Genomic DNA, 11,295 nt, shown 5'->3' with positions numbered 1-11,295 from the left:
TTTTTTATAATATTAAGGTAAAAAAACTAATTTTTTTTATAAATTCGAGCTAAATTAAATCCAAACCAATAAAATTTATTGGAAGCTCAACCTATTTAAAAAATCTTTAATTTTTTTTATTTAAACTTATTTTTAAGACTATATTTTTATCTAAATCTCTCCTTTTTGGAGGAACCCTTCACCTTCATCCAACCATGACCGCCTCTATTGGAAGCAAAGTTTTTCCCAGAAAATTAAGGAAATTCTCATGTGAAAACGCGTACTTCAATTGTATATAATAATATATATACATATAACCCTAAAATCGAGATTCCAAAACCCACTCCATTAAGCTTTCAAAATACAAAGAAAAACTCGAAATCTCATCTTCCCCAAAATAATGGCTTTCAAGAGTTTCCCAAAGCTCTCCATTCTTGCTGTTGTTGTTACCTTACTATTATCCCACCACCTATTGTTGCGGAAGCGACGATAATATTAATAACAATATTATCAGAAATATTTAGATAATTATTATGCCAACAATTATACTAAGAAAATTCCCAGTTAAATTGGAGGGGTCACAATGGTCCCGCTTAAAACCCAACAACTAGACAGAACTCACTTAGATATTTATAGCAATAATAACTAAATAAATATAACCAACATAAAGCTATTAAATAAAAGCAAACAAATAAGAAATAAAATACCAGAGTTTTAACGAGGTTCGGCCAATTTAGCTTACGTCCTCGGACACTACCAAATTAATATTTCCTCTAGAAATATTACAAAGGAGAAGATTTTGGGATGATACAACCAAAGGGGGAGGGGTTCTATATATAACAAACCAAACCCCCTCCCTTTCTATCTTTTCCTAATGTGGGATATTGCCAATATTCAACAAATCTCCACCTTGGCGATATTCCACATCTTCGAACATCTTCTCATAACACTAACTTCAATAGTGTCTTCAAATTTGCAACCAATCGCCTTCTTCCCTTTTGGTAGTTGTGCCAGCTTCCACGTCTTGTTTTTCTCTAGAGATTGCATTTCCTCTTCCATTGCACCTAACCATCTATTATTCTCTAAACTCTGAATGGCTTCGGTGTAAGTGGATGGAATATTATCAACAACTGGAAGTGCATAAGCTACCATGTCAGTGAAACGAGCTGGTTTCTGAATTTCTCGTCTCTGCCTTCTGACTGCAATTGGCTCTGATTGCTGTTGAGGTTCTTGGGTAGAAACCTCTTCCTCATCTGACTCTGCATCTGCCAATGAAGAATCACTAGTGGTACCTTCTGCTGGAATTACCACACTCTGCTCAAACTCCACCTGCTGCGGAGTACACTCCACCTGCTGCGAAGTACTACTCACTCCTTCTGGATTTACCTTATTCAACATGGCAGATTCATGAAAGGTAACATCCCTACTGATTATCGTCTTCTTTGCCTCTAGACACCACAAACGATATCCCTTAACACCAGCATTGAAGCCCATGAATAGAGCCTTCTTTGCTCTTGGATCTAACTTTGATTCTTTCACATGATAATATGCAATAGAACCAAAAATGCGCAAGGTGTCATAATCAGTAGCAGGTTTTCCATACCATTTCTCCAAAGGAGTCTTGCCATTTATAGCAGATGATGGCAAATGATTGATGAGATGTTGAGCGTACATCACAGCCTCAGCCCAAAACTTTCTATCTAATCCAGCATTAGATAACATACATCGAACTTTCTCCACAAGCGTTCGATTCATACGCTCTGCCACCCCATTCTGTTGCGGTGTTCCACCTACGGTGAAGTGCCTTACTATGCCACAATCTTGGCATATCTTCAGGAAAGGATCGCTTTTATATTCTCCACCGTTGTCTGATCGGAGAACCTTAATCTTCCTTCCTGTCTGATTTTCAACTTTAGTTTTCCACTTAAGGAAAACTTCAAGCACCTCATCTTTGTTCTTCATAGGAAACACCCAAACTCGTCTGGAAAAATCATCAATAAAGGTGACAAAATAACGTCTTCCTCCAAGTGATGGAGTCTTGGACGGTCCCCATACATCAGAATGCACATAATCCAGAATACCTTTAGTATTGTGAATCCCAGTGCCAAATTTCACCCTTCGTTGTTTTCCCAGAACACAATGCTCGCAAAATTCAAGTTTGCAAGTCTTTGTACCTTTCAATAATCCTTGCTTGGCTAGAGTTTGCAAGGATTTTTCACCAGCATGGCCCAAACGCATATGCCACAGCTGTGTTGCCTCAGCGTCCTTCTTGGTACTCGAAATTGCTGCTGCTGTTGTCCCGACCACTGTACTACCTTGGTAGTAATACAGATTGTTCTTTCTTATGCCTTTCAACATCACCAATGCTCCTGAAGTTGCTTTAAGAACTCCATCTCGTATTGTCACAACTAGGCCTTTAGATTCTAACGACCCCAAAGAGATGAGATTCTTCTTCAACTTTGGGACATATCGTACATCCCGCAAAATTCTAGTAGATCCATCATGACTCCTCAGTTTAATTGAACCTATCCCGGCTATTTTACATGTGTTATCATTACCCATGTAAACAACCCCTTCATCTAGTTTTTGAAATTCAAAGAACCATTCCCGAATGGGACACATATGATAGGAACAACCAGAATCCATGATCCACTCATCTGCATATAATGTTGAAGATGTCATACTAAGAGAAAAGTCTGACTCTGCTTCACTATTGCATTCTGCAACATTTGCATCTTGCGGAGTCTTCCCTTTTTTCTTCAATTTTGGACAATCTTTCTTCCAATGTCCTTTTTCTTTGCGAAAGGAACATTCATCTTTGGCAACAACTCGACCTTTGGACTTTCTTCTCTTCCCCTTAGACTGACTTTTCTGACGATCTCTTGTTACCAATGCTTCCACTGCTGCTTCACTTGAACCTTTCAACTTATCCTTTCGGCGTAGTTCATAGCTATACAATGCAGCAGTTACTTCATTGAAAGTTACTTCCGACTTTCCATGAAGTAAAGTAGTTTCAAGGTACTCAAACTCCTCTGGAAGCGATCCCAACAACATTAACGCCAAGTCTTCGTCTTCAAAAGTCACATCCAAATTCAACAAATCAGCCACCAGCTGATTAAAATTGGTAATGTGCTCGTTCATCGTGGTACCAGGAACATAACTGAAACGAAACAGTCTTTTCTTCATATGTAACTTATTTTGACTGTTCTTCTTCAGAAATTTCTCCTCCAATGCTTTCCACAATTTACTTGCAGAAGTCTCTTTACTGAATATATACTTCTGCTCTCTGGAAAGACATGATCGAATTGTACCACATGCCAATCGGTTGATGGTCTTCCATTCTTTATCATCAACCCCTTCTGGTTTTTCTTCCTCAATGGCAATATCTAGACCCTGTTGAAATAGGGCATCTAGAAGCTCACTTTGCCACATGCCGAAATGACCTGTTCCATCAAAAATTTCCACTACAAATCTCGTATTTGCAGTTCCAATCCTCGGCAAAATGTACGAAGTGGAAGTTGTTGATATGGATGGTTTTTCTTCTGTCATTTTTGCCATAGCTTCTACTTAATAGCCACCAAATGCAGAATACCCACAAGCTTTAGGAAATGTTTCTGATGTGTAAGATCAGACTAAGCTGCAAACACAGAGCATACTACAAAACCTTGGCTCGGATACCAATTGTTGCGGAAGCGACGATAATATTAATAACAATATTATCAGAAATATTTAGATAATTATTATGCCAACAATTATACTAAGAAAATTCCCAGTTAAATTGGAGGGGTCACAATGGTCCCGCTTAAAACCCAACAACTAGACAGAACTCACTTAGATATTTATAGCAATAATAACTAAATAAATATAACCAACATAAAGCTATTAAATAAAAGCAAACAAATAAGAAATAAAATACCAGAGTTTTAACGAGGTTCGGCCAATTTAGCTTACGTCCTCGGACACTACCAAATTAATATTTCCTCTAGAAATATTACAAAGGAGAAGATTTTGGGATGATACAACCAAAGGGGGAGGGGTTCTATATATAACAAACCAAACCCCCTCCCTTTCTATCTTTTCCTAATGTGGGATATTGCCAATATTCAACACTATATGAAGTCTCCGCTGCTAGCGGTGGTCGGATGGGTGGCTCTTCTTTCTCTTCAGAGAGCCCGCCATCACACCGTAATGATGATGATTATCATCATTACGATCATCATGATCTTCATCACCGTCACCATCATCATTATCATCATTCCCAGCCTGGTTTCCCGAGGAGCGTCGATCAAGAGAGTGGACCTGCGTCGGCGGCTGTTTCTTATTTAATTTTAACCATTTTCATGGGAGTAGCTTCAGTTATTGTATATAGTAGCACCGTGCAAAATCGAACAAGTATTCTTCAAGTTCAGGTAATGCTCAAATTTCTTGCTTTACTATTCTTAATCAACAAATTTTATTATTATTATCATTATCATTTAACTAAAGATGAACATACCCTCAACTGATTTAGAGATATAGATCCAATTTGTAATGCTATAATTGAACTTCGATTTGATGCAATTATATAAATGAGATTTTGATTTTTGGTTTAATTGTATATGCATTAAACTCTGATTTTGATTAAAAAAAATGCCTTGGGTTAGTATAATTATTTGTATTTTATTAAGTAACTTAAAATGGTGCTGCTATATGTCGGTAACAAGCTCTAATGGTTTGTTATTAAAATTAAAATTTTATGTATACAATTTGCATATAATTGAGCATCCATTATAGACTTAAAAGGCTGAAAATACTTGGTGCTTTTGAAAATCTTCTTATAATGAAAAACCCTTCCATTATATCAGTCAAGGCTGTCCCAATAGGTTGATCTCATGTTAGCTTTGGGTCCAAAACAATGAAACTGCCCTCATTATTTAATTGTTGCTGTTTTTCTTGATGAAATTGATTTCCATTTTGTATTTGCTAGTTGGTGCTTGAGAAAAATTTTAAAGGCAAAAGGAGTGGGATTCCTTTATTTTTTTAATTTGCGTGTTTATATACGATGCAATCTTCTTATAGGAAGTACACCAAATGCCTCCTTCCTCTTTTCTTCAGGTTGGCTTGTCCGCGAAAGCCCGTTCATTGCAAAAGGAACTCACCGAAATTGCCTCCACAACGGACACTTCTACTGCAAAGGGCTGGAACATCATATTAGAAGGTTTTCCTTTTTCTTTTTCCCCCTTGAAGTTACAACTTACAAGCACTGAATTGAATAACTAACTGACCTATACACAATTTGCACAAGTGAGACTCTAACCTGGGTGCTAAAGGTCTCAGGGTCTCGGTCTTTGCTATTTCAGTCAAGGTCTCATTAGCCTTGGTTTTTGTAAACAACAACATGATCCTCATGACATGAAACATGATAATATGCTACTCCACTACTCTGTTGTAAAACTCTAGAATGTCCTTGCGAATCAAGATGTACTTGACAAGCACTGAAATGCTAATTCAATTCTACAGGAGTTATTGGAAGCGCGATGTTGCTAGAATTTTATCTAATTTTTGTGTTTTTTTCATCTTTTGTTTTTGGATTCAGAAACTGTATCATCATTGCTTCACCATCCACATTGCTATCTTCATGGCTATTCATCTGTAAGTCCAACTTGCATACTTAATGGTGCCTCGTACTTCATATCATCATGATTTGTTGCAGGCTTTAATCAGCTTAAAAACTTTACTGTTCTTGTTCCAACTAGTAGATTGCCCCAAAGTTGCAGTTCTCAGTTCCTGTGTATTAGAAAAATGTGCCATTAATGAGCCTATTGGACATTAAAACTGATCTGATTTTGAATTTCTCTTTACTTCTCGAAAATTGATAAGTTAGTCCCTCTAATTTATCAAAATCTGGTACTTCACTAAAACCTAGAAGTTAGTCCAGGTGTTGATAATCACATGAACTTGAACTGCTGATTTTTGCTTCTGTGTCACATATAAATTGTTGAATTATTGATTTTTGCTAATTACTTACATATAAATTGTGAAACTGCTGATTTCCAAGTCAGTGATATAACAGCAAAGTTTAACAATGTCTAAATTTTCAGTTTTGGTGAAGAACAATGTCTGACAAATTAAAGTAAAAGGGGACAACACTAGTCAATTTTAGACCCATCAAAACTAGACATTAACTAGTTCATTGTGACTGATGTCTTTTTTGCCTTATAGGTAACTCATCATTGGACTATTGGAAGTGCTGAACAGCAATTTCAACGGCTTTCCAAGGAAGAACGCCTTAAATTTGATGTAGAGACACTGGTAAACGTCAACAACATTAAAAGGCAAAGAGCAGTTGTTCTGAATGGCGACAAAGGTGACAAGGACCGGATAGTGGTACGAGTTTGGGTCTAGTGTTCTTTCTGCTATTTCATTTGGATTTTTCAATCCCGTATCAATCTCATCAACTTCAAACATGTTTCATTCACAGGTAACAGTTCTGGTGGCAGCTCAAGGTGCACACAAACTGCCTACTATCAACACCACCGACAATGTGAAGGAAGCCTTGCAATATTTGGCAGATATCAGCTCTAGCAAAATTAAGGTTAGTACCGGGAATCTTCACATGATATCCAAGCTTTTATTTGGATTCACCATTGATGTCACCAGTAAGTGAATTCTCCTTTTTTTTCCTTTAGGGTGTAGAGGTGCTATGGAGCCCACAAGATGAAACTGATTCATTGTCGGTTGAAGAATTACTTGAAAATTACCCACAGATGAGGAGAATATGATTGCTGTAAATCTCTCCAAATTTTGATATTTATTGATTTCCATTTCAATATACAATGTAATACTTCTAGTGCAAATACTTATCGAGTCTTGTATGGTTATAATCTCCTTATCTTTATTGTTTGATTGAATTTCATTAGCTATAAAGGTATAATAAGCTACGCATGATACTATCAACAAGGGCAACCTCCATGCTGAGAATCTCTTGGGGGTGGCCCGACGGACGGTGGATTTAAAGTGTGACAGTATTCGTGGCTGAGTTGTTAATCTTAGCATCGGTCATGGACCGCAAGTGGAAAATATCGTTGGTGTTAACTTAAACACATCCTATCAAAGGCATCTTTAACCCACACAGTCGCATAAAACTCAACAACAATCTTACTGTCCTCGGAGCTAAGAAACTTGTCATCGACTCGGAACGTGACCTTGTCATTCCTAGCTGGACGGGTTCTGCTGGTTTGGTCTATTCCGATGAACTTGTTATTCTAAGCTGAATGTGTTCTGCTGGTTTGGTCTATTCTGATACACACAATTCCGTAGGGGTCTCCATGTTTTTGGAGACCTTGAGGAGGTCTTTGGCGGAAAGGAGTGTAGTGTGACCTCTAGAATCTTGAAATGAGCCATTGTGGCTGGCTGCTAGAGAGTTGGTGGGGGCGTGAGTCACCGCAATAATTAAGTGGGAATTTATTTTTAATAAAAAGGATTAATTTGTTACATAAATTTTACATATTAGTCCATGAATTTTTTTTTTAATTTTGTTCATGTGCCATGTAATCACCTAAAATTTAAGTGATGATATGATACAATATCATAAGGTCACATCATCACATGGACCTTAAAATTAGAATGTTGCTAAATTCAGGAACTAATATGGACAAAAATAATTTAATTCCTTTTATTTGTTTGCTACTTTGGAACACTCTAAATATGTTTGTTTTCTTAGATGCTCACCGTTGTATTCAAGAAATAGTGGACATAGGCACAAGTTGGACGAGAACTGTTTATCAACATATTCCAAATCTTCTCATTCTTACCCTCAGGTAGTAGGCTCACATTGGTTGCCTCCTGAAAAGGGTTATGTTAAACTTAATTGATGGTGTTGTGTTCTCTTAAAGGGCTTGTGCCTCTATTGGAGGTGTTATCAGATATGTTAATGGGTTGTAGCTATGTAGTTTTTCAATGTCGATTGGAGGAGGTCCAATATTTCAAGTTGAAGCAAGGGCGGTGATTGAAGGGCTTCAATTAGCATGGAATAAGGAATTTTGGAAGTTGGAATTGGAGTGTGATAACACTCTGTTGGTTGAGATTATTCTTACTGGTGGTGCCGCGGATAGTAGACTGATAGAGCTCCAACTGATACATCACGTGCATATTCAATCTTGGGAGGTTCGTGTCAGACATATTCCTCTGGTGTAGAACAGAGTGGCAAATCTTTTGGCCAAAATTGAAGATCCAGAGTTATTGCGATTTCATCTACTGGAGGAACTTCCGCCTTTTGTTTGGGAGCTGCTTATGGCGGATTCTAATCCCTCCATATTGAATTAGGTTGTCCTTTGTCTCGTTTATTTTATTAAGAAATTGAATTTTTTTATCAAATTTATGGATAAAAAGGGATAAAGCAACATTTAATCCATAAACTTGACAACTTTTTCCAACTTAATCCTTGAAATATACCTAAACTTGACAATTTTCTCAATTTTGGATCCATGTGATGATGTGGTAGTATGATATTGTTCCACATCTATACTTTTTTTTTATTAACATTTTCTCTTTCTCTTTAAAATCGGTCTATTTCTCTAAATTTGAGAAAAAAAACCTAATTTTCTAAAACTAATCCGATTTTAAAAATAAAATAAATGTAAATAAAAAATAATTGAAAGGGTAAAAGAGTCTAGGAAATATTCCTTTGGCATGATAATTGCCACAAATTTTATTTTGGAGACACACATTGCCGTTAAACATCGATTTCTATAGCTTTTTTCTGGCTGTGTTTCACCATTTTAGCTAGTGCATCATATGATGAACCACCATTGCTCCAAGCTGTCTCAGCACTAAGTTTCAGTTCCTTCACTCTGGCCCTCATTTGACGTCCACCCTCATCCACAAAAATCTTCCTCACCATCTTCTCTATCTCCTCCCTCCCCACAACACCCTTTGATGGTAAGGTTTCAGATCGAAGAGCTATGCCCATTTCCTCCGTCAGCAATGTAGCATTCATCCTTTGCTCAGCGTATAGTGGCCAAGCGATCATTGGCAATCCATTGGTGATGCATTCTATTGCGGAATTCCAACCACAATGCGTGAAAAATCCCCCACAAGATGGATGACTCAGGATTTCCACTTGTGGGGCCCATTGTGGAACAATCACTCCCCTGTCTCGGGTCCTTGAGATGAACCCTTCAGGCAAGTAACTCGACATATCGTCACCAATGTTCCCAAACTTGGGAACGGAGCCGCTGCCTGATTTTTCTATCGGCGGACGAACTACCCATATAAACCTTTGCTGGCTCAACTCTAAACCCAAAGCTAATTCCAACATTTGCTCAAGTGAGAGCCCTCCCATACTTCCAAAAGATATGTAAAGAACTGAGTCAGTAGTTTGCTTGTCCAGCCAGTCAAATAACTCGCTCTTCAGTGCCGAAGACCCCTCGGAGTTTATCGGACCGACTGGGAATATTGGTGCCTTAACAACACCACCCAAGAGGTTACCATCTCTCAAAGAGGCCAGTGTTTTAGGCTGCAATTCTTCCCATGCGTTCACCAAAATCCCATCGGCCTTTGGAATCTCTATACCTATTTTCAGAAATTCACGGTAATTCGCTTTCGTTCGTAACAACATGGGATCTGGCAAATCTTCTGCTCGAATCGACGAACAACCTGGAAGAGCAAATGGTTCTTTCTTATCGGCATACTCTCCTTCTACTTCCTTGTCTAGAACCGGAGTGTATACAATCGTAGCAAGAAACCATGCATTTGTGGAAACAAAAACATATTTTGGGATCTTAAGCTCATCCGCAATTCCTAAACACTCGATCGCAAAGACGTGAACGACGAGAGCAGTTGGCAGAGTCTCCAAACCCAATATAGCGGCCTGAAAATCAGGCTTGACGACATGCATGGCCGCAGAAAGTGATGTGATTCCCTTATCACCAGGTTCAACGAGGTTGCATATGTCAGCTGGTGGGAGGTGGATGACATCGAAGAGTTTTGTAGCCAACGCAGCTTGGACCATACGGGATTCCGCTGGAGCTGATTGGACAAAAGAAGCAACTATAATTGTTACCTTAACATCCTGGCAAGTGACAATGCGTTTCCCGAGCTCAATAACAGGTTGGAGATGAGCAGGGGCGGATAGTAATACAAGATGGGGCTTTTGGTTTGATTGCACCATTGTTTGAGGACTCTAAAATGTAAAAACTCAACAACACTTTTCTCGGCTCAGTTACAGGATGGAACTGTCCCCCTGAAATTCAAGCATGTAGTTGGTGCGATAATGGGATTCCAACATGAAATCATGCAAGAGATATGAAACTAGAATGGAGTAGGAGGTCTATATGTAAAAGACAAAACTAGGAAGATCGATGGAGCGGCCTAAGGTGGAAGAACACGACGTTTCGTTGTGGCTGATGAGTCAGTGGCAATTTAAGTGGCCATGGACCAACCCCAATTATTTCAATTATCGGTAATATGCGTAGTAGAAAGGAATGGTCCCAAAGGGTCAAGGACAATCAAAGTAGCTACTTGAAGAAATTTGTTGTTATAAAAAATATGTATCTTTTATTGATATTAATCATGTTGAGCTATCATCACCATTAAAAGACACAAACAGCTACCTTTTATTTCCAGAACCCAACGTAAATGAACTGAAATAGTTGACATTGGGATAGGGATAAACTCCTTATTTATTACTTTTTTAAGTTACTTCCAAAATTTTATAATAGTAATTTAAAGAGATACTGTTTGTTATATTGGCAGTATCACTTTAAAAAAATATTTTTTCCCCTATGATATTTACTTTTTATCTAGAGATAATACTTGTATATTCTTTAGCGCTATATTCTTTAGCGACACCACTTAAAAAAAAAATTCCCTTCAATAATGATTAATAGATTAGAATGTGAAATTTAAGGTGATATCGCTTGCCAGATTAGCAGCACCCAATAACACTGTAAAAAAATATTTATTTTTGTAATTAACTTATATCTTATATCTTTTTCATAATTATTTTTTATTATTTTGATTAAAAAAACCCTTAAGTTTGAGCATGTACTTTAATAATTACTATTTTTTATTTTATTATTTTACCAATAATTACTATTTATTCAAAACACATTAGTTAAATATTTTTATATTATTTTTATTTCTATCACCCAAATAGTGAGTGTAGACTAATTAATATTGGAAAATTTGATTTCAAATATTATTTTATTTATAAAGCACTTATTAAGTTAGTATGCTGCCATCAATAGAATTCTAATTAGATCTGGTCATGAGTCAAGTCACTCGTCTAGACCTAAAGATTTACCTTAAAAGTGAGAGTATTTGAATAAAAATATA

At 37.3% G+C, this 11,295-nt stretch overlaps 2 protein-coding genes across 2 annotated transcripts; one reads left to right on the top strand and one right to left on the bottom strand.

Annotated features, from left to right (window-relative positions):
- The first annotated feature begins 4,084 nt into the window (after positions 1-4,084).
- LOC107944092 (uncharacterized) lies at positions 4,085-6,839 on the top strand. Its single transcript, XM_016877910.2, has 6 exons — positions 4,085-4,388; positions 5,074-5,176; positions 5,555-5,610; positions 6,181-6,345; positions 6,440-6,553; positions 6,648-6,839. The coding sequence occupies exons 1-6, from the start codon at positions 4,122-4,124 to the stop codon at positions 6,738-6,740; spliced, it is 798 nt and encodes a 265-aa protein (XP_016733399.2). The 5' UTR covers positions 4,085-4,121; the 3' UTR covers positions 6,741-6,839.
- A 1,853-nt stretch (positions 6,840-8,692) lies between these two features.
- Positions 8,693-10,129, bottom strand: LOC107944089 (anthocyanidin 3-O-glucosyltransferase 5). The gene has a single exon (XM_016877906.2). It carries the CDS (start codon positions 10,127-10,129, stop codon positions 8,693-8,695), a length of 1,437 nt encoding a protein of 478 aa, XP_016733395.1.
- Between the last annotated feature and the right edge of the window lie 1,166 nt (positions 10,130-11,295).

The sequence above is a fragment of the Gossypium hirsutum genome, chromosome A02 (assembly GCF_007990345.1).
Source record: "Gossypium hirsutum isolate 1008001.06 chromosome A02, Gossypium_hirsutum_v2.1, whole genome shotgun sequence".
NCBI classification, from domain to species: domain Eukaryota; kingdom Viridiplantae; phylum Streptophyta; class Magnoliopsida; order Malvales; family Malvaceae; genus Gossypium; species Gossypium hirsutum.
Note: the sequence above shows the minus strand (reverse complement) of the source record. Positions and strands in the feature narration are given on the sequence as shown.

Coding starts and splice junctions, on each gene's coding strand:
- LOC107944089 (XM_016877906.2), bottom strand. CDS start 10,129: ATGGTGCAATCAAACCAAAAGCCCCATCTTGTATTACTATCCGCCCCT.
- LOC107944092 (XM_016877910.2), top strand. CDS start 4,122: ATGGGTGGCTCTTCTTTCTCTTCAGAGAGCCCGCCATCACACCGTAAT. Junction 4,389..5,073: donor CAAGTATTCTTCAAGTTCAG/GTAATGCTCAAA, acceptor TCTTTTCTTCAG/GTTGGCTTGTCCGCGAAAGC. Junction 6,346..6,439: donor GTGACAAGGACCGGATAGTG/GTACGAGTTTGG, acceptor TTTCATTCACAG/GTAACAGTTCTGGTGGCAGC.